At 45.9% G+C, this 24,034-nt stretch overlaps 1 protein-coding gene across 1 annotated transcript; it reads right to left on the bottom strand.

Moving 5' to 3' along the window:
- Positions 1-5,762: 5,762 nt before the first annotated feature.
- LOC123454643 (liprin-alpha-3-like) lies at positions 5,763-13,859 on the bottom strand. The gene is made up of 6 exons (XM_045133369.1): positions 13,626-13,859; positions 12,538-12,639; positions 11,768-11,932; positions 10,891-11,112; positions 5,967-6,130; positions 5,763-5,859 (listed from the first exon to the last, which is right to left on the bottom strand). Exons 1-6 carry the CDS (start codon positions 13,857-13,859, stop codon positions 5,763-5,765), a joined length of 984 nt encoding a protein of 327 aa, XP_044989304.1.
- Positions 13,860-24,034: the final 10,175 nt, after the last annotated feature.

Here is a 24,034-nt window from a genome sequence, read left to right as displayed (position 1 = left end):
ACAAAGCTTTTGTATAGCAAAGGACACTGTAAATACAGTTAAGAGACAACCTACAGAATGGGAGAAAATCTTTGCCAGCTATTCATCTGACAGAGGATTAATATCCAGAATACACAAAAAACTCAAAAGACAAAACAATAAGAAATCAAACAACTCAATTAAAATTGGACTATGAAGCTAAATAGAGAGTTCTCATCGGAAGAAATACAGATGGCATATAAATACCTAAAAAAGTGTTCTACATCCTTAGCCACCAGGGAAATGCAAATTAAAACTACTTTGAGATTCCATCTCACTTCTGTCAGAATGGCTTCCATCAAGAAAACAAATGACCATAAATGTTGGTAAGGATGTGGATAAAGGGGAACCCTTCTACACTGTTGGTGGAAATGTAATCTGGTACAGCCATTGTGGACATCAGTGTGGAGGTTCTTGAGGCAGCTAAAAATAGATTTACCACATGATACAGCTAAGGCACTCCTGCATATATATCCTAATGTCTCTTCTCACTATCTTAGAGATCCTTGCTCAACCATGTTTATTGTTGCTCTATTTGCAATAGCCAGGAAATGGAACCTGCCTAGATCTCTTTCAACAGATGAATTGATAATAAAGATGTGGTACATCTACACAATGGAATTCTATTCAGCAGTAAAGAAAAATGAAATTTGCTGGGAAATGGAAGGATCTGGAAAGGATTATACTAAGTGAAGTAACCCAGGCCCAGAAACCAAACATTGCATGTTTTCTTTCATATGTGGATCCTAACTACCAATGTTTAGATTTGTGTGTGAGCTGGAACCAAAAAATCGGTAGCAGAGGCCAGTAAGCTGGAAAAAGGCTGTAATGGAGGGAGGATAAGGCAGGAACTTTAGGGGATGGTATTGTACATATGTAAGTAGAAGATCAGATTACAGGGAGTGGAATGGTTTAAGTGAGGCCTGGGGAAGAGATTGAGTAAGAGAAGGGTAGGGGGAAGGTCATTGAAATTTCAAGATATTCTGAATAAGGCATATGAAAGCCTACTTCTTTGAATAATGGCACATCCAGAAGCCATAGATTGCTACTAAAAAATTTTCAGTGCCAAGGATGGGATACCTACCAGTGTGTTGTTGGCCAAGGAGGTCCCTGCTGCCTCCAAAACATTACAGGCTTTTGCCAAGGCCCTTGGTTTCCCAGGAGTAACAGATGGTAAGACCCTATTGCTGAAGACTTCACATGCATGGGCAGTAAGACCACTGAAAAATCAAGCTGGTGCTGAGCAGAAAACATCTCTGTAGACCAGCCACCTATAAGCTGGAAAAAGCTGCACTGCATGCAGCCCTATGGGAGACAGAAGTTATCAATGGTGGAAACAGTGGACACTGGAAGCCTCAGGTTTGGCCAGATAGGCCAAATGACCAAACAGGTGCAATAGTGGCATGTCTGCTCTGGGGAAAACCAATTGCTCTCTAATTTGACTGGAGGCCCACTCTATGAGAGGAAATACATGCTTGGTACTGAGAACCTAATCAAAGACCTATGGCAGGGGAGGCCATGTGCCTTAGGGATATAAAGCCTGCTCTTGTCTGGCTAAACGCCTATATTATTCTCACCAAATTGCCCTGTAAGCACTACGCTTAATGTTCATATTCATATATTAATGCTACTCTCACTTTTGGTTAGAGAAGCTTCTCTGTTCAGATGGTGGTGACCACTGGGATGCTCCACAAGGCAACATAGTGCTGAAAAGAAGGGACAGAGGAGTGCTCACCACTGAAACAAGGCTCAGGGTCCATTGCGGAAGAGGTGGCAGAAAGAATGTAAGAGCCAAAGGAAGGGAGCCATTCCTTACAATGCCAACTGTCCAGATTGAAATTGGCCTCGATATCCATGACCTCACAGTGCCTAGCAATACCCTCACAAGACACTCATAATAGGAGAAAAAGATGATGACATCGAAATAAGAGACTAACGGAGAGAGGCAGGGGATATGATGGAGAGTGGAGTTGTGAAGGGGAAAATGTGGGAGGTGAGGGAAATATCATGGTTTATTGTCTGTATATATAGAAGTCGTCAATAAAAAAATAATAATAAATCAAGGGTTGGGGCCACTGGAGGACAAGCAGTACTTGAGCAACAAGGGTTGTGGCCTTCAAAGAGGCTAAATAGTTGTTCGGGGCAGGAATTAGGAGAAAGAATAGCTCATCCTGTTCCTGAATGTCCCCAATGTCACTCACTGAGCAATCTTCAAGCATGGACTCTCTCCTCTCCCACTGGAAGCTACTGTGGGCTATTTCACCTTCTCCCTGTGTCAGTGCATGTGTGGGTCTGGCTTAAGGGCCTGGTTTAGAGAAATGCTGGGCCACTTCGTTAAAGAAGATCCCTGGGGCTCCCAAGTTTCCCCTGTGAAATGGGCAGTGTCAAAACTGCATAGGCTGGCTGACCTCTAGGTCCTTCTCTCTGGATCCCTGGCCAACATGCAGGAGATACCAGAAGCTTAAAGGGACAAGTGGATCCTACAGGTTGATGTCCCTCCCTGGCCCTTAGACCCCTTACCACGAGCCATGTTTACTGCTCTGAAGAAATGCGGCCCTTCCCGGAAACCTCAGTGTTAGGCGTGGGGTCCATCTTCAGGGCACAGAAGAAGGGGATGGGGACTGGACCTGACCTTGTGCCTGAGGCACGAGTGGGGGGATGGTTGTGGTCCTGACCACAAAAGCCAATCAACACAGCTTTTTGAAACAGTTCTTTACCAGTGGTAGCTCGGTAACACCTGGGCCTGGAGGCCAACTGAGAGTCAGGGTGCGCAGGCTCCCCGCCGTCCACCCTTTCCCATGTCATGACCTCCAGTTGCAGAGTGGAAAGAGTTGTTTTTTTTTTTTTTTTTTTCCCCATGCACACTTGGCCTCCCAGTGATCTTTAACCTCTGCCTCCCAAGTGCTGGGATTAGAGGGTTAGAGGCCTGTGCCACACTGCCTGACTCCTTAGGAATTTTTAAAGATTTTTATTTATTTACAAGGAGAGAGAGAGAGAGAGAGAGAGAGAGAGAGAGAGAGGGAGGGAGGTAGGGGGAGAGAGAGAGGATGAGTCAGCTGCAAACTCCAGATGCATGCAACACTGCCCATCTGTCTTTATGTGGGTACAAGGGAATAGAACCTGGGTCATTTAGCTTTGCAAGCAAGCACCTTAACCACTGAGCCATGTCTTCAGCCCTTTCATTAAAACGCTTTTTATATTTGTATGTACCTAGTAATTTTTAGAATAAACCAGTTATTTATTTATTTATTTGAGGGAGGGAGGGAGGGAGAGATTAGGTGCACCAGGGCCTCTAGCCAATGCAAAGGAACTCAGACACATGCATCACCTGTGCGCTCGCTTTACCTGGGTACTAGGGAATTGAACCCATGTCCTTAAGGGATTTGAAGGCAAGTGCCTTATCTGCAGAGCCATCTCTCCAACCCTCCCCAGGTATTTTTTTAAATAAATATTTTATTTATTTATTTGAGAAAGAGCGAGAGAGATTGAGAATGGGGACTCCAGGGCTTTTAGCCACTGCAGACAAACTCCAGATGCATATGCAACATTGTGCATCTGGCTTTATGTGGGATCTGGGGAATCAAACCTGGGTCCTTAGGCTTTGTAGGCAAGTGCCCCAGGCATTCTTCTTTTGAGATAGGGTCTCATTCTAGCCCAGGATGGACTGGAATTCACTATGAAGTCTCAGACTGGCCTCATACACAGTGATCCTCTTACCTCTGCTTTTCAAGTGATAGGATTAAATGTGTGCAGCAATGTGCCTGGATAGGATTTTTAATGATCATATTTTATTTTTACAATCAGTACTGGCAACCAAGCATTCTACTGCTGAGCTATGCCCCCAGCCCTTACTGGGTTCTAGGCAGGAGCTCTGCCACTTACCAACATGCCCAGCCCTGGTGTGTGTACAGGGATGTATGTGCAGGTGTGTGGACCTGGAGACCAGGGATCAATGTAGGGTGTCTTCCTCTCTTATACCTCACCTTTTTTTTTTGTTTGTTTTTGTTTTTGTTTTTGTTTTTCGAGGTAGGGTTTCACTCTGGCTCAGGCTGACCTGGAATTCACTATGTAGTCTCAGGGTGGCCTCGAACTCATGGCGATACTCCTACCTCTGCCTCCCGAGTGCTGGGATTAAAGGCGTGCGCCACCACACCCGGCCCTACCTCACCTTATTTTCAGAGATAGGTTCTCACTGCACCTGGACATCACCAATTGGGTTAGACTAGCTCTCTTGTCCTGCTTTTAGTTTAGTGCTATGGATCTGAAATTTACCAGGTGAGCCATCTCCCCAGATTTGTTTTTTACCTTGAGGCAGTGTCTCACTAAGTTTCCCAGACTCCCCTAAACTCACTCTTTAGCACAGGAAGACACAGCACCTGTCAGTTCAAGAGCCTCCACCTCGTGGGTAGCTGTGACAGGGAGCACCGCAGGGTCGGAGTCCCCATGGTTTTGGTCATCCTGGCCTCAACCCCAGGTTCCCTCCCCTGGACTTGGACTTTAGCCCCTCCCTACATCACCACCTGGATCTGCTCACCTAGATCCCTCTCTTTCCTCTGAGACCTAGGACTCAAAAACAAGACAAAACAAGAAAACAAATAAATGTGTGGCAGGATGGGGTGGACTAGAGATGTGGCTCAATGGCCTGCAAGGCCAGACAGCCTGGGCTCAGTTGCCCTGCACCCATGTAAAACCACATGCCCCAAGTGGTGAGTGCATCTGAAATTTATTTGTAGTGGCAAGATAGCCTGGTGTACCCACTCTCTTTCTTTTTCTCTCTTTCCCTGCCAATAAAATAAACAAAAACATAAAATAAAATAAATAATGTGAGGCAGGAGGATTGCCAGAAGTTCAAAGCCAGACAACTACGAAGTGAAACCCTCTCTGACAGCAAACACAATACATAAGGGAGCAGGAGGGACGGGTCTGCCCTCTCAGCTCCTCATGACACAGAGGCAGGAGCTTCCGAAGCTCAAGGTCATCATGGACACCAGGGCGAGTTCAAGTCCAGCCAGAGTAATTAGAAAGCCTCTCTCAAGCCAAAAGTGTAAAGAGGACTAGAGATGTCACTCATGGGTAGAGTGCTGGCCTGAAATCCACAGAGAGGGGCTGGATAGAGCACCTGCCTAACATGTGGGAAATGCTGAATCCAACCCTCAGAACTGGGAAAAGCAAAAGAACAGGAAGGGCAGAGAAGGTGGCTCACCATTGGGCACTTGATTGCAAAGCCTGCTGAGTCAGGTTCAATTCCCAAGTTGCCTCCTTAAACCAGAGGCAAAAAGGCAAAATTTTAACCAAGCATGGTTGTGCACATCTTTGATCCCAGCACTGGGGAGACTGGGTTCTCCATGGGATCACCATGAACTTGAGGCCAGCCTAGAGATCCAGAGGCTATTCCAGGTCAGCCTGGGCCAGAGTGAGACCCTACCTCAAACAAACAAGAACTACAAAAGGGAAAATGTGGCACAAGTGTGTGGTGTTCATTTGCAGAGGCAAGAGGCCTTGGTGTCCTGACATACAAACATACACATATGTGCACACAAATAAATAAATATTAGAAAAACCAAAAGGATTCACAGTCAGGCATGGTAGCATGCATCTGATTTCCAAGCACTGGAGAGGATGAGACAAACGGTCACAATTTCAAAATGAATAAAGAACGCGATGAATGTAGAGTTAATATGGAAAAAAGGGAGGGAGGAGAGGAGGGGTTTCTCACCCAAAGAAGAGCTATCCTGGCCTGGAGGTCACATCCTGCCCGTTTTCTTTCCAAAGAGGTTGCTTAGGTAAGTTTTCATGTCCTTCTTCTTGGGGCCTTTGTGGAGGGCATCTGGGGTGCCCTTGCTGAGGGATCAAGTCAGAGAAGGCAAATTCTGGGATACCCCTGTCCTTACATGTCCTCACCCCCTCCCATCTCACCCTCCATGTTCTCAACCTTCATCCCTGCTGACCTTTCACAGGAGGGTCCCGCATCTTCCAGGGACTCTTCCTGCAGTGCCAAGGCCTGGGTCTTTCCGTGAAGATGAGCAGAGCAGGGAGTGGGTGGTGGGGTGTCTCCTGTTACGGCTGGGCCCTGTCCTGGTGGAACCCCAGCTTCCTCCTTGGGGACAGGATTCTGGAGAGAGACACACAGATGCAGAATTCACTTGCAGGTTTGTAATGGGGACTCCCCTCAATGGTGTGTACTAGGAAGGGTCGGGTTGTTTCTGGTTTTGAGTACTAATTGAAGTAGCCCAGAACAAGCGAGGGCCATAAGGCAATGACTGCAGAGCCCTGGGGCTGGAGAAGCCCATGGGGATAGCTCTGCTTGTGGTGCAGGAGTAGGGTGCATCGTCCCAGGAAAGCCAAGGAGTTTCAGTCCTGTGAACCCTGGGTTGACAGCAATACAGTAAGGCTGCGTGTTGCTTTGCATCTCCCAAAGCTCAATTTTCCCTTTCTTCCTACTCTTCCTTGTCTGCCTATTTCTGCTGCCTCTTCTTCTTTTTATTTTCTTACTTATTTAATAGCGACACACAATGAGAGTGAAAGAATGGTTACACCAGGGTTTCTTGCCTTTGTAAATGAACTTCAGACACCTGCTCCACTTTGTGCATCTGGCTTTGTGTGGGTTCTTGGGAATCTGACCCAGGCCCTCGGGCTGTGCAAGCAAGTGCCTTTAACTTCTGAGACATCTCTCCATTCCACCCTCTTTTTGTGGAGGTAAGGTCTCAGTCTAAGCTGGACTGACCTGGAACTCACTCTGCTCTCCCAGGCTGGCCTTGAATTCCCAGAAATCGTCCTACTGCGCTGCCACTTTATTTTTTTTTTAACATCATTTCTCCACATAGCCCAGGTTGGTTTCCAAACTCACGGCAATCCTCCTGTCTCTGCCTCACAAACTCTGGGTTGCAAGCATTGAGCCACTATATCCAGCTTCTCAAGGATCAATTCTTTTTTTGGCTGTAATTCTTAGCACACTAATATTAAAACAGACAATGAAATAGAAGAAGGGGAGAGAAGGAAGGGAGGTGAATCTATATGGCTGGGTGTGGTGCATGCCCATGATACCAGAGGCTTGGACGTTGAGGCTTTTGGGCCATTGGACTCATGAATACAACATCAACACAACATCAATTCAACACAGCAAGACCCCATGTCAAAAATAAAAATCCTTGGGTGCTCTTCACATCACTGAGTCTTTGGCCCACCTCTGGGGCCCGGACTGGGAGGGGCATGGGTGGACAAGGTGGGGAATGTAGCCAGGTCCATGTGGCTGGGGAAGGAGGAGGCAGAGCAGGCTGGGAGCCCATATCTCCCAAGTAGCCTGTCTCCTCTTCTCAACTGCACCTCCATCATCCTCCCCTGCCTGTGTATCTTCTGATTTCCTCCGTGATTGTTGTGCTGCCTGGTGAGCACCCCAAAAGGGGGATCAATTGGAGACACCCAGAGGGGGCAGGGCCAGGCAAAGAAGAGAATTGGGCTGGGTCCAGTGAAACGGGAATCAGGAGTGGACAGCTACATGGGAGCTGGCATGCTTTGAAAAGAGTCGGGGAAGGATTTAAGAAATGCACGTGTCACCAGGAGTGGTGGTGCACACCTGTAATCGAGCACTCTGGAGTCAGAGGTGGGAGGATCACTGTGAGTTCTAGACCAAGCTGAGACTACATAGTGAGTTCCAGGTCAGCCTTGGCTAGCGAGAGACCCTACCTCAAAAAACAGAAAAGAATGCTTTTTGGCTGAACTGATGTCCACTCAAGGTTCATTCCACACTTCAGCCAATTCCTTGACCCCCACCTCATCTAAGTTCCCTGTTCTTCACCCATCCCTCCATCTAAGCCTCACAGGCGCCACCCCTCATTGAAGCCCTTCCCTGACCCCCCTTCATGTAAACTCCCTGCCTCCCAATTCATCCAACGGCCCCCCCTTATGTAAACTCCCACCCAACCAAACTTCTTGGCTAAGCCATACTCCTATACTCTCAATGGCTGCAGCTCTTGGTTCTTCTCCAACTGTGCCTCCAGCTGCCCAAGCAGCTCCTCAAAGTTCCCCTGACACTGCTCGCTCTCCAAGACCTCTAACTAACCTCACCAGGATCAGCTCAGGCTCCTGGCTTGCCTCCCTCGAGGCCCCGCCCCTGATGTGCAGGCCCCGCCCCTCACCTTGTGCAGAGCCTCTGCTCCCTGTGCCAGCTGAGCCTCAACCTCAGGCAAGGGCGCTGCCTTCTGCAGCATCTGCTGCAGTTTCAGCTTAGAATCTTCCAGCCATTCTTCCAGCTGTCGCCTCTTCTCTTCACTCTGGTCAAGGCAGAGGCAGGGGAGTGAGGGGCTTGAGCATAAGGGACCCAACCTCCCAGCCTCTGCCCTTTCCCCCTGGCAGGACCTCACGTGCCATTACCAGGATTCCTTGGTCTAGGTGGACCACTATTCCCAGAAGGCCCTGGGGTAGCCTAGGCTGACAACCCCAGGCAAGGAATCCTCTGGGTTTTCTGGAAAATGAAATTCCTTGCCTTGCTGAGTGTTACAGGTTTAATGCAGATCTGGATGAAGGTACAAGGCATTGTGGTGGTGCGTACCCGTAATCCCAGCACATAGGAGGCTGAAGCCAGAGGGATTCCTATTCTAGGCCAGCCTAGGCTACATAGCAAGTTCAAGGACAACCTACATAGAGGTACCCAGCCCCAATAAACCAAGAAAAAAAAAAGGTTCAAACACCCCTAGGATGTGAAGAGTCCAGCCACCCATCTGCCACAACACAAGTCTAGAATCACAGAGCACATGCCCCAGTGTCTTCTGGGAAACAAAGCTCCTTCCCATCTGCACAGCAGCACCCCCAAGAGACACTAGTTTAGCACAGGTTTAGAACCCAGAAGAAAATCCTACGGTCTGATGGGAGATGGACCCTCTGTGAGAAGCCTTGTAGCAGGGCCACAGATTCTCACCAACAGGCCCAAAGTCATCAAGGAAGAAGACAACCAAGAGATCATTCCACTTTCCCATTCTCTGCCTTCAAGGATCCAGGCATGAGCAGGGGAGATGGCTCAGTACTTCAAAGGGCTTGCTTGAAAATCCTGATGGCCCTGGTTTGATTCTCCTGTTCCCACATCAAGCCATATGCACAAATATGAAAAAGGCCCTGACCAGCCCATTCTCATTCTCTCTCTCTATGCAAATTAATAAATTAAGTTAATAGCCTGGAGGGATAGCTTAGCGATTAAGGCATTTGCCTGCAAAGCCAAAGGAACCAGGTTTGATTCCCTAGGACCCACGTTAGCCAAATGCACAAGGGACGCATGCATCTGGAATTTGTTTGCAGTGACTGGAAGCCCTGGTGTGCCCATTCTCTCTCTCTCTCTCTCTCTCTCTCTCTCTTCCTCTTTTTCTGTCAAATAAATAAATAAAAATAAAGTTTTAAAAAATAAATAAACTTAAAACAAATCCAGGCATGCCAGGCAGGGTGGCAGAGGCCTGACATCCCACCTACTCAGTATCCTGAGGCAGGAGGATTGAAGATACACACTAGCTTGGGCTATAGAGTGAGTTCAAGGCCAGACTGGGCAATTTAGTGAGGCCTTGTCTTAAAATTAAAAGTAAAGAGGAGCTGGGTGTGGTGGCACACACCTTTAGTCCTAGCATTCTCGAGGCTGAATTTGGGGGATTGCTGTGAGTGCAAGACCAGCCTGGGGCTACAGAGTGAGTTCCAGGTCAGCCTGGGCTACAGTTAGACTCTACCTGAACAAATAGAACAAAACAAACTGGTAAGAGAACTGGAGCATGTCTAGATAACCTGCCCAGCATCCTCCAGTTGAGAACTGGGGCAGTGGCTCCGCAGGAGAGCTTCATTGGTGGCAGTGAGGAGCTGGGAGTGTGGTTTATTGCAAAGCATGGGTCTAGAGTGCGTGAAGGCCTGGGTTTCATGCCAAGAACTACATCCCTCCCCCCTACACACACGTACGCAAGTTCAACTTAGATAGGGAATATACCTGTGGGTAAAAAAAATGGAGAATGTACGTATGTTTACATATTAATCAGATATGGAAAGCCATGTAGCCAGTTATAAATCAAAGCTATATTGCCCTGGTTCAATTAACTTTATTTCATTTATTTATTTATTGAGGGAGGGTGTTACTGTAGCCCAGGCTGACTTGGAATTTACTGTGTAGTCTCAGGGTGGCCTCAAACTCATGGTGGGACATCCTACATCTGCCTCCCAAGTGCTGGGATTATAGGCATGCACCACCAATCGTGGCTCAATTTGTCTTTAAAATTACTAAGCGCTGGAGTGATGGCTTAGCAGTTAAGGTGCCAAGGACCCAGGTTTGATTCCCCAGTACATACATAAAGCCAGATGTCAAAGGTGGCACATGCATCTGAAGTTCCTTTACAGAGGCTAAAGGCCTTGCCACTCCCATTCTATCTTGTTCTACCTGCTTCTTATTCTTTCTTCCTCCTTCCCTCCCTCTCTCTTTTTAAGGTTTTTTGTTTATTTTTATGTATTTGAGAGCGAGTGAGAGAGAGAGGGAGGGAGAGGGAGGGAGGGAGAATGGGCGCGCCAAGGCTTCCAGCCACTGCAAATGAACTCCAGACGCATGCGCCCCCTTGTGCATCTGGCTAACGAGGGTCCTGGGGAATCGAGCCTTTAGCCGGGGTCCTTAGGCTTCACAGGCAAGCACTTAACTGCTAAACCATCTCTGCAGCCCAACCTCCCTCTCTCTCATAAATAAACAATCCCATTTTACAGATGAGGAAACTGAAGTTCAGAGAAGAGAATCCACACAGCTTGGGGACTGCATCGAGGTTCCACATCATTCAGGAGCTCATGAGCTGATCTCCTCTGGGCCAAAGGACAGGGAAAGCTGGGTGGGGACAGAGGGCAGCCCTGCAGGGGCTCCAGCCTCACCTCCTTGAGCTCCTGCTGCAGCTTGCGGTTGGCTTCTTTGTTCTCATTCAGCTGGTGGTGAGCAGTGGCCAGTTCCTGCTCCAGCTGGCCCACCTGCCCATGCAGCAATGCCAGGTGCTCCCGCAGCTGGCATACTTCTGCTCTCTGCTGCTCCAGGGCCTCCTGCAGCTCAGCTATGCGCCCATAGGTGTCCTTGACAGAACCCAGGTCATTTTCAAGGGTCTGGAGGGAGAGGAGGCACAGAACCCAGAGCAGGGAGCTGGGTTGATGAGCTGAGGTGTGATGGGGGAAATCAAAGATCAGCAAGGGTCATTCAGATCCAAATCTGCAGGGGTGAGTCACTGAGGGCCATGGGAATTAGTTTTCTGAGTGACCATTAAGGGACTTGGACATTCAGAAATCCTGGAGTCCGTAAGTACAGTAAAATACATTGGGACCATCACAAAATCAGTGAATTAGTAGACTTTGTAGCACAGGTTTAAAATCCAGACATTTGAATTCCAGGTCAGCATAGGCTACAGAATGAGACCCTGGCTCAAAAAAAAGTAAACAGAAGTGCTGAAGAGATGGCTCAATGGATAAAAGTGCTTACTTGCAAAGGCAGATGGCCTGGGTTCAATTTCCCAGTGATCATGTAGAGCTAGATGTACAAAGTGTGCATGAATCTGGAGGTCCATTTGCAGTGGCAAGAGGCCTAGACATGGCATCACCCTGCTCTCATTGCCCAGTCAGTTCTGCCCTAAGGAGTTGCCCTTCCTGTTTCAACAAGTCATAGTAACGCTTTACACACAAGTGGGATACATCTAGCCTATTACAGCCAGAGTCAGTACAACTCCAGTCCACCTAAGTTTTCTGTTCTTTATTCTAATTCTGCTACCTTCTTCTGGAGGACTTTGTGATGATGGAAGAGGATTTTCAGAGTTGTAATCACTTCCATGTTGGAGGAGACACCGCGAGAGGACTGGGGTTGGCGTTTGACAAAGGTCCTGCCTACAGATCTTTCATGCCTGGAAACCATATACTCCAGATCTTCCAACAACAGCTAAAGAAATAAGGAAACCAAGACAAGATGTAAGGGAGAACGGGTGGCGTCAAGAAGGGGGTGACAAACGTGGAAGAGGCAGGGAGGAAGAGATGGAACCAGGTCAGAACACTCCCCAAGAGTGAAAAGAGAGATGGTTAGAGGTTATAGGCTTAAAGCCTGATGGCTGGGCTCAATTCCCCAGTACCCATGTAAAGCCAGACAAAGTGGTGGCTGCATCTGAAGCTCATTTAAAGTGCCAGGAGGGCCTGAGGTCTCTCATCCTCCGTCTCCCTTTTGTTCACATACATAAATAAAAATAAGAAATTTTAAAAATCATACATTTACACAATTAAATTTTGTTAAAAAAAAAAAGAGTAAAAGAAAAAAACAAGGCAGTGGTGATTGCCAAGAAAGCCGTGATGTAAGAAGCTCAGGGAGAAAGAGATGAGAACAGAGGGCAGCAGTGAGAAAGTGAGCTCAGGAAAGAGAAGACTGTAAAATGGCAAGTGGAAAAAGGTGGATGAGGAGGTAACACCGATTGACCCCGCCCATCCTGTGAGGCCCCGCCCCATCACCCAGGACTCCGCCCTAGCACTGAGGCCCCCGCCCCCCAAAGCCCTCACCCTCATATTGTTCCGCTCTGCCTTCAGCTCTGCAATCTCTTCTTCCCTCTCCAGTAAATGCTTCCGACCCATTATCAACTCCTTGGTCAGAGCCTGTAACTCCTGTCCAGACATGGGCAGGGTCAGGACACCAGCTCAATTCTTTCCCCATCTCCCTCATGGGAGATTTAGGGGTTCCACCCCCATAGCTAAGCCCCGCCCCTCTGAACAGTCAGACCTGTTTCTTCTGCTATGCACCCTCCTCTGCTTACACAGCCTCTACCCTTCCATCTGGACCTTGCAAATAAGATCCCTCTCATTGAAGGACACATCCCCCACCCCTACCATGTGGATCATGCCAGCTTGACCCCTCCTTCCCCACTCCCCACAAACCTCCAGCTCCGACCATCCTCCCATGACTAGGCCACTGCCTTGCCCAGCTGGTTCCTCACCTGCCCAAGTCTTGACCATCTTGCCACTCATGTCTCTCTTTCCTTTCTGCCCCACCCCTGAGCAAGTTCTGCCCTTCATGCCCTGCAGGCACCAGACCCTCCTGGCTGAGCCTCGCCCCTCTACCTTAATCCTCTGCCTCCTCTTGTCCCCCCCCACACACTTCCAGGAAGGGCCCATGGCTAGTATCAATTATGTCCCTAATGTCAGTCAGGCCCATTGATAGACCACGCCTACCTTGCTCTGGTATCAGGAATCTGGTTCTCTTGTGAATCAGGCCCTACCCACCCAGGTCATGCCCCACCTTTCTTCCAGCTCAAACCAAGCCCCCAGACTGCCCAACAGGTCCCTCCCAGTGGGCAGTTGTCAGCCCTCTGTCCTCTCAGGTCTTGACCTTCAGTCTTAGGCTCCGCCCACTTCGTTAAACCTAGTCCCTTCCCCTAGACTTCTCCTAGACAAGCCCCACCCCCATTGTTAGGCCCCGCCTCCTGAGCTGCCCCGCCCCTTTCCCTCAGACTCCGCCCAGGATGGACTTGTGCTCAGCCCCGCCCTCCCTGAGCCCCGCCCATCCTGCCACCCAGGCCCGCCCAGCAACTGAACCCAACGGACTCCTCCCTTCCCGCGCTCTCCCCGAGCTCCGCCCCTCGGGCCCTCCAGACCTGGGGCAGCAGGATGCTGAGCTGCTGCTGCAGAGTCTCATTCTCATGTTTCAGCTCGTGCACCCGCAGTTGCGCAGTGGCCAGCCTGTCCTGCGCCTCGCGCATTGTCTCCAGCATGCTCTTCATCTCGGTGAACATCATCTGGAGGAGTTCCGGCTCCCTGCCTGCCTCGTCTGGACCCAGCAGCGAACCATGCTGGACATCTCCGCTGAGAGTGGGCGTCACCTCGCACATCCTGATGGAGGCGCCCAGCCTGCCTGGGACAATCCGAGGAGACGTGTTCAAGTCACTTAAGAGGGGCAACCAACGCCCAGCCACTCTGATCATGATGGTGAGACTGAGGGACAGACATGCGGTGGGGGACAGTCTCCCTGGAAATCTAAGTGTCAGCTGCCAAATGTTGCCAGGGGAAAATAAGGTCTATGCATTATAATGAGACAGAATGAAACTCTAGACCGGGCATTGTGGTGCACACCTTGGATCCCAGCACTCAGCTAGGGTAGGAGGTAGAAGCGTCTCTGTGAGTCTGAATCCAGACTGAGCCACAGAGTAAGTACCAAGTTAGCCTGGCCTACAGTGAGACCCAGCTTCAAAAATCAAAGAAGGGCTGGGTGTGGTGGTGCACGCCTTCAATTCCAGTTCTCGGGAGGCACAGGCAGGAGGATGGCCTGGGTTTGAAGCCATCTTGAGAATACAGAATGAATTCGAGGTCATCCTGGGCTCAGATGCAAAGAAGGGCTGGAGAGATGGCTCAGTGGTAAAGATGTTTGCACAGCCCGTGTTTACAGGTTCCCTTCCCTGGTGAGCACCTAAAGCCACGTGCATAAGCTTCTGCAGGTGGTTGTGGGGCATGAAGCCCTAGCGCAGCCATTCTCTCTCTTAAACAACTCTATTTTTAAGGAGAACAAGAATAGGGCTGGAAAGATTGCTCTGCACTGGAGAGATGGAAACAGAAAGATCAGGAGTTCAAAATCATCCTCAGCTACACAGTGTGTGAGTTTGAGGCTAGCTTAGGCTATGAAAGACTGTCTCAAAAACCGAAACAGCTGGGTGTGGGGTCACACACCTTTAATCCCAGCACTCTGGGAACAGAATAATGGATGTGACTTCAAGGCCAATTTAGGGTCACACAGTGAGACCCAGGTCATCCTGAGATAGCATGAGAATCTATCTCTAAAAAACTAAGAAATACATAAATCAGTAGGAGGATGAATAAATGACACAGAGACATACAGATGACGGATAGATACAAGCGTGTGGGGAGCAGGGCTGACCTATCTCAGGGCTCAGGAGTCTGGACCCAGCAATCCCAGCCTGCACACATCTCCTCATCCCAATTTCACTAGAACCCTGGATTTCTGGGACCCGCCCTCATGGGGTGATAGCTAAGAGTGGGGGAAGTGGAGGGGACAAAGCTTAGGGAACTCCAAGGCATTACAAGGGTCTGGGCAGAGATGAAGGAGGCCATCAGAGCCACTTCAGGTGTCCTTCAGGTTGGGCAGTTCCAGTTGGCCAGGCCTAATCAAAGAGGGACTTTTGCTTTGTTTCTTTCTTCCTTTCCCCATACAGACAGCAGCCTGAAGGGTTTCAGAATGGGTAATTCCTAACCTGCCCATATGAGGTCTATGACCAAAGAAGTAGCTGTGGTCTTCTGTGAATGGTAAAAGGGGGTGATGCCCTCTGGGGCCTCAGGGAGGAGGCAACCAGCGGCCTTTGTCCTTGGCTTTTGATGTGCTGCCCTTGAGAATCTAGACTCTCAGAAGGTAAGACTTAAGAAAATGTCTATAAGAGAGCAAGCAGGCCAGCAAACATAGTAAATATCTCAAACCCACACTTACTCAGAAGGTAAAATCCAGGGTGGCTGGCGGGGGGTTGATGTGGAAGCTGTGTCCACTGAGAGACAGCACACGGCCAATCTCACCAAGACACCCGAAAGTCCCTAAAGAAGTTTCCACACTGACCTGATAGTAGGGTCTGTTGATAGGACCTCGCCTGGCGACAACTGTAAGATCAGGTTCTAGAACTGAGTTCTGGACCATGGAACCTGTCCAAAGTCAACCAGTGACTTTAAAAATTAGTGGCACCAAGTCAGAGGGGAGAAAAATGAGATCCAGGGAGATCCCTAATACAATACACAACGAACCTAGTCAGAGATAGAACCCTCTAGAACTCTGATCAATCTAGACCTCAGAGCTTTCTCAGCAGGATGAAGGTGGTATTCAAGATATAAGCCTGGCATAGTGCCACATGCTTGTGGTCCCAGCACTCAGGAGGTCAAGGATAGAGGGTCAAGTGTTCAAGGCCAGTCTTGACTAGATAATAGTTCAGGACTAACCTGGGCTACATGAGATCCTGTCTCAAAAGTAAAAATAAAAGCAGAACAAGGGCTGGGAGATTGCTTAGTGGTCAAGGCACTTTCCTGTGAACCCAAGGATCCAGGTTAGATTCCCCCGTACCCTCATAATTGGGATGTATAGTTTGGCCCATGTGTCTGGATTTCCTTTGCATTGGATTGAGACTCTGGCTAACCCATTCTCATTCTTTCTGTCTTTCTTTCTTCCTCCCTCCCTCAAATAAATAAATAAATAAAGATTACAGAAACCTGGCTTGAAAGATGGTTCAGTGGTTAAGGCACTTACCTGCAAAGCCTAATGAGATGGGTTTGCTTCCCCAGCACCCACATAAAGCCAGATGCACAGTGACACATCTGTGTGGAGTTTGTTTGAGTGGCTCTAGGAGCTGGAGTGCACATTCTCTCTTTCTCTGCTTGCAAATAAATAAATAAAATATTGAAAAATATCTTTATAAAAACAAAATACATGGTCATAGCCTTTGTGTCTAAATAACGTTAGAATGATCTGTACACATATCCAGCCCACACGGCTTCCTTCTGGGATCACCTCTGTGTGGGCCAGCTGTATATGACAAGGGGTTCCACTGGCCTGTGTACCCCACAGGGAACATGAAAGTCAGCTGCATTGTCCTCTCAGCCCATGTGACCTCCTGTATCTCATGGTGTGCATGCATGTGGGTATGCATATTTGTGTGTATGTGGGAACATGTGTGCATGTGTGTGTGTGTGTGTGTGTGTGTGTGTGTGTGTGTGTCTGGGGGACCAGAGGTCAATGTTGGGTGTCTCCAATTGCTCTCTACCTCATATCTCATTTTATATTTTATTTATTTTAGATAGTGAAAGAGGCAGGTGTGTGTGTGTGTGTGTAAGAGAGAGAGAGAGTGGACATGAATGGGCATACCAGGTCCTCTAGCAAAGAACACAAGATCTATGCAGCACCATGTGCATCTTGCTGGCGTGGGTGCTGCGGAATTGAACCTTGGTCCTTAGCTTTGTAGGCGAGTGTCTTAACTGCTAAGTCATCTCTGCAGCCCCCCCACCTCATTTTGTTGCATATGTCATGTGTGTGGTATGTGATGTGATGTGTGTGTGTTGTATGCATGCGTGTGTACAGATATGTGTGCAATTCATTATTACGATGGATGATAAATTATATTGGGTTAGTTGTATATCACATATTTATGTTATATGTTATATTTATTTCTGTGCATATATCACATAAGTATATAAGTTTAGTTATTAATATTGCATCCTATTTTATTTGCATATGCAAAATAAAACCCCCAAATACTTGAATATATGTAAACCTTTCTGTATTTCAGCATGTGCTTGTTTAAAAAGGGTAAATTTGGCCAGGTGTGTGGTGCATGCCTTTAACCCCAGCACTCGGGAGGCAGAGGTACGAGGTTTGCCTGAGTTTGAGACCACCCTGAGACTACATAGTGAATTCCAGGTCAACCTGAACTGTGAGACCCTACCTTGGAAAAAAAAAAAACAAAAAACGGAAAATTTGGCTGGAGAGATGGTGATCCTCCTACTTCTGCCTCCTGAGTGCTAGGATTAAAGGTGTGTGCCACCACGTCCCGCAGCGTTATGTTTTCATGAAGGTAGACACATGTGGGCCAACATGTTGCAAAACATGACAGACACACCCATGCAATATAACATTAGAATCACACACAGAGCACACATACACAGATGCATCCTCACACACACATGAGCACAAACACGTCCACACATACACGTTTGCACACTTGTACAGACATGCGCACACACACTCAGAGGCTCAAGTTCACACCTGTACACTGTTCTTGTCAGGTGAGTGACATCATCAACCTTTGCAGGATCAAGGACTGTGTTTGGTTGAATTTCCCACAACCAGGCCCAGTGCCCGAGGCAGCAGCAGCCATAGAACCTTCATCCTGGTGGTGCCTCTGCTCCCTCGGGATGGCATCCAGGAGAATATGAGCGGAGGTGTAGTGTTTTTTTGTTTGTTTTGTTTTATTTTGTTTTGTTTCTCAGGGTAAGGTCTCAATGTACCCCAGATGACCTGGAATTCACTATGTAGTCTCAGGCTGGCCTTCAACTCAAGGCCGATCCTCTTACCTCTGCCTCCTGAGAGCTGGGATTAAAGGCGTGTGTCACCATGCCCAGCCTGAGGTACATTTTTATTTCCTAGGCCTGTTGGCTGGACGTGTGAATGAGCCCGTTGTCCTTCCCTGGGTGACCTCAGGTGGTCCCAGCATGGACCACGGGGCTGTCTGGGGGCGGGGGCAGGTGGATGTTCTGTTATTATTATTACTTTTTCTGATTACTTGTGTGTGGAGAGACGCTAGATGTCATTGACCTTAATGGAAAGAATGCAGTGATCACATATGGCTTATTCAAAAGACAACAGGGTTTTCTCCAGCATTCCAGTCATTCAAATGGACCAACATGAATGACACATCCCCCAACTCCTGGATTCATTTGTCTGTCCTTCCTTTTTTCCTTTCTTCCTTCCTTCCTTCCTTCCTTCCTTCCTTCCTTCCTTCCTTCCTTCCTTCCTTCCTTCCCTTCTTCCTTCCTTCCTTCTTCCCTCCCTCCCTCCCTTCCTCCCTCTTTCCTTTCTTCCTTCCTTCCTTCCTTCCTTCCTTCCTTCCTTCCTTCCTTCCTTCCTTCCTTCCTTCCTTCCTTCCTTCCCATACTTCCTTCCATTTTTGTTTTGTTTTGCTTTTTCAGAGTAGGGTCTGGCTGTAGCCTAGGCTGACCTGGAATTCACTATGTAGCCTCAGGGTGGCCTGGAACTCACAGAGATCCTTCTACCTCTGCCCCCACCTTGTGCAGGGACTAAAGGAGTGTTGCCACCATGCTGGCTTCTGTCTTTTTATTTTTTTAAATTTATTTATGAGAGAAAGAGAGAGAGAGAGAGAGAGAGAGAGAGAAAGAGAGAGAATGGCAGTGCCAGGGCTTCTAGCCACTGCAAACAAATTCCAGACCAATGTTCCGCCTTGTGAATCTGGCTTTACATGGGGTCCTGGAGAATCAAACCTGGGTCCTTATGCTTTGCAGGCAAGCACCTTAAAACACTGAGCCATCTCTCCAGTCCCCAGACTTTTAGTTCTTGAATCTATTCATTATCAGTTAAGTGACCACCCTTCGTTACATGCTAAACTTTTACACATGGAGAATTTTTACTTGTCATTAAATAAACACTTCAAGATCCTACGAGCTTTTCCTTGTTATCTAATGAAATGGAAATTTAAAAAGTGATTTTGTTTCACATGAAAATGCAAGACATAAAATTACATGTCCTGATATTGGGGAAGAAATTGTCAAGTAAGAGGGACAGATACATGGTATAGTGGTTTCTCACTAAAAGTAATCAACACACCAAAGATAATTATTAAATATATAAGTCCCACAAATATATACACATATATGTATAAAATATAATATATACAACATATTATATCTACCATATATGTTATATATAGTATATTAAATAAATACTTCAAGATCCTGTGTATTTTTCTGTGAAATGGCAAAGTCTAAAATATTTTTAAATTACTATGTGCACACTCTATGTTATATAATATACACATTAAGATTGGAGATTTCTTTATAAACCAAACCACATCTTCTAAGAATATATATTAGGATTGAAGACTTCTATATAAACCAAAGCACATCTTCCAAGAATATTTATTATACTATGTGTTAGGATTAGAGATTTCCTTAAAGACCAAACCACATTTTCTAAAAATATATATTATAATTTATATTAGGATTGGAGATTTCTTTACAGACCAAGCCACATCTCCTAAGATAACTTTGTAACCTGAACCCTAGAGGGCGAGCATGGATGGCAAAAGCCCTGAAGTGCCCTCCTGCTTGAGGAGGAATGCCACATACCAGCCATACAGGGACATCACACAAGTAGAAAATGAACAGGAAAATAATACAGAAAAAATCACTCACACTTAATATTAAAATCAACATTTAAAAAAGCAGTAAAAGGTGAGGGGATGGAGGGAGGGAATTACCATGGGATATTTTTTTATAATCATTGAAAATGTTAATAAAAAATTTTAAAAAAGCAGTAAAAGGTGTTGAAACAAAATCAAATTGAAGAAAACTGTGACAGAAGTATAATGTCATTAAAGGCTCACTGATCAAATGTCTGCTAATTACAAGTACATAAAAAATAATTAAAAAAAGGCACAAAACCCCCACATATTTTCTAACACAATTCCCTTATTATAAATAAAAAATAGCAGGAGAATTTTCAGAGTGTCTGTTTGAATTTAGACAGTGAATCAGGGGCTTGAGAGATGGCTCAGCAGTAAAGGACCTTGCCTGTAATACCTAAGGACCCAGGTTTGATTCCTTAGTACCCACATAAGTCAGATGTACAAGGTGACACATGTGTCTGGAGTTCATTTGCAGTGGCTAGAGGCCCTGGTGTGCCCATTCTCTCTCTCTTTTTCTCCCTCAAATAAATAAAAGTAAAAAAAAAAAAACTTAAAAAGTGAATTAGAGGCAAATGGAAACATTATAAAAGAACAGGTAGAATGAAAATTCCTGGGACAGAAAACTGCATGAACAAAAACAAATACATTTGAAAACTTGCATTAGAGGTCTGATTTATTGCAAGGAAATTATTTGCCACCCACAACTCAAATATAAGAAGATTATCTCAACAACACAATTTATATTTTAGAACAAGGGCATTTGGAAAACCTTATTCCACATAAGAAGTCAGCTAGTCCAATGTATATATCAGAAATTTGCCCCAAAATATCCAATAATATGAATCTGGATATTCCTTATAAAAAAGTTAACCTGCGAAAAATACAACTTGAGTGATATTCATTCCAAACCCAACTGTCCAAAATTGAAAAGACAGCTGGATGTGGTGGCTCACACCTTTAATCCAAGCACTTGGGAGGCAGAGGTAGGAGGATTGCAGAGAGGTCAAGGCCACTCTGAGACTACATAGTGAATTCCAGATCAGCCTGAGCTGCAATGAAACTCTACCTCCAAAACCCACAAAAAAGACAAAAAAATCTAAATAAAAATAAAAGCGATACATTAATATCATTTACAGACCACTGCCAAAGTTTGAAAATACAAAAGAATTACGTGCAATTTTTATTTCATATTATCATCTCTGCATTTATAAGTATATGTACATATATCTATATACATATATGTACATACATGGACATGAAATTGTTCCATGAGTGTAAAATTTTAGGTGAGAGAAATGCAAGAATACTATTATTAATGTCATAATCATATGAGTAACCATAAGGGAACAATAAACAAGCTAAATGTGGGTGATACCAAGATTAATTCCCAAGTTTCAGTATTCTTCTCTATTTGGAATGATATGAGACAAGCATTCTACCCCCAGTCTTTACATTTAAAATACGACATAAACCATGTGTTATAATGGCTCCAGTGAAATGCAATTCCCAGACATAATTTAGGGAGGACCTGGGCAGAGTGCTCACTTTTTCGAGTCAGCTAAAGTTCAATATATGAAAGAATAAGTTCATGTTCTACTTTCTTTCTTTTAGTTTTTTGAAACAGAGTCTTAATAGGTAGACCCTAGCTGGCCTTACATTCATGTTTGTTACACTTGAGTTCCTTCAGTGCTCATATAAAAGGTACATCCCGGGGGCTGGGGAGATGGTTCAGCAGTTAAGGCACTTGCCTGCAAAGCCAAAGGACCCAGGTACGATTCCCCAGTACCCACGTAAAGCCAGATGCACAGGGTGTGCATGCATCTGGAGTTCATTTTCAGTGCCTGGAGGCCCTGATGTGCCAATTTTCTCCCCCCCTCCACCCTGTATCAGATAAATAAATAAATAGATAAATACTTAAAAAAACTGTCCCTCCCAGAGAACAAAGAACCCTCACAAGAGAGAGAGAAAGGGGATGTGATTGAGGGTGTATTTGTGAAGGAGGAATAAGGGGAGAAGGAATTGTCATGGTATATTATCCATAATCATGGAAGTTGTCAATATAAAAGCTAAACAAATAAAAATAACTATGATAAGCATTTGCCTCCTTCGAATGAAGCATTTGCAGGAAAAAATCAAACGGAGGATGGAGCCCAGCTAATTCCAAGTCCCTCATCTCATCAGAAAACAACAGCCTTCACTCAGGGATTAAAAACAAAAACAGTTCAAACTGAATTGAATATTTGTTCACATGGCTAAAGAAAACCAGCAAGTCTGTCATTCAAACTTGTGCACATTTTTAAAAATTATTTTTAACTTAAATATTTTATTTTTTATTTTTTTGGGAGAGATAGAGAGAATGGGTACACCAGGGCCTCCAGCTACTGAAAACGAACTCCAGATGCATGTGTGACCTTGTACATCTGGCTTATATGGGCACTGGGGAATTGAATCTGGGTCCTTAGGCTTCACGGTTAAGTGTCTTAACCACTAAGCAATCTCTCCAACCTACATCATATACATTTTGTTAGGCCCTGTGTGTATTGTTCAGGGATTTCTCAAATCAAGAATCAATTTTCAACTATGATGTTATCAGTTGAATCATCATTCATCATATTGTTTGATAATCACATGCATTACTCAAGACTAAATATCAGTTGATCACTTAAATTGGTGATTTACTTTTGTGCTTTTGACACTGAGATTGTAACAAGGTTTTAAAATAAGAGGTGTTCTTTTATTTAAAATTGCAACAAGTAGGGCGTGGTGGCTCAAGCCATTAATCCCAGCACACAGGAGACAGAGGAAGAGGATCGCCCTGAGTTTGAGGCCATCCTGAGAAGACAGAATGAATTGCAGGTCAGCCTGGGCTACAGCACGACCTTACCTTGAAAATCCAAAATAAATAAATAAATAAATAAGGTAGTTGGGCTTGGGAGATTGTGCAGTGGTTAAAAGCACTTTCTTGCAAAGCCTGCTGGCTTGGGTTCGATTCCCCAGGATGCACGTAAAGCCAGCATGTGTGCGTCCCCTCACTCCTTACAAGCAAACACTCTTGACCCAGGACTCTGAGAATTTGCCAAAGTGTGTTGTTTCCATCATAACAGAATGTGAAGAAACCCTCTGTAGATACAGTCATCTGTGAGGAAAAGAAAAACCACAAAATGCAACTTCAGAAGCTAAGAGTCCTTTCTGGACAAGTGTGTGTATGCGTTTCTCCCCCAGCCCCTTGTATTGCCCATAATGATGTAAGTAAACGCATCAGATGACCGTCTTTACATGGAAATCAAATCACCTGTTTTTGTTGATGTATAATTTGTAGATTTTATTTTATATTTGTTTTTGTTTTTCAATTTAGTGTCTCACTCTACCCCAGGCTGACCTGGAATTCACTATGCAGTGTCAGGCTGGCCTCGACTCATGACAATCCTCCCACCTCTGCCTCCGCAGTGCTGGGAGTGGCCTTTGGGTGCCCAGATGACTCCATCACAACTCAGCTATGCAGCACAGAGCATGTGGGTTTGCTGACCATCCACCTGGTCCTCAATCTGATTAGGGCTGATAGTCACTGCAAATGTCCGATTCTTTCTTTTCCCAGTGTTTTATTTTTTTACATTGTTTGTATTGGATATATGAAAATTAGTTTTGGTTCATTTAAATTTTTTTTTCACAATTAAAATATAGACACAGCCATTACTTTCAGAAGATACTATGGATTTTTGACCAGATTTAAAGCTTTTTGTTTTTTTTTTTTTCAAGGTAGGTTCTTGCGCTAGCCCAGGCTGACCTGAAATTGACTATGTAGTGTCAGGGTGGCCTAGAATTTATGGCAATCCTCCTACCTCTGCCTCCCGAGTGCTGGGATTAAAGGCGTGCACTACTATGTCCAGTTTCAGACTTGAAACTTTTAACGTTTCTGTGAGTTTTGAAGTACTAGATGACCTTGATCCTATATTAGAGTTAAGTATAATATATATAATAATATATACATGTATATATTAGTTTTTAAACTTATTTTCAAGCAGGGGGGTTTCAAGAGAGAAACAGAGAGAGAGAAAGAGAGAGAGAGAAAGAGAGAGAGAGAATGAGAATGCACAACAGGGCCT

The sequence above is a fragment of the Jaculus jaculus genome, chromosome 14, assembly GCF_020740685.1.
Source record: "Jaculus jaculus isolate mJacJac1 chromosome 14, mJacJac1.mat.Y.cur, whole genome shotgun sequence".
Lineage (NCBI taxonomy): Eukaryota > Metazoa > Chordata > Mammalia > Rodentia > Dipodidae > Jaculus > Jaculus jaculus.
This window is presented reverse-complemented; position numbering and strand designations above follow the sequence as displayed.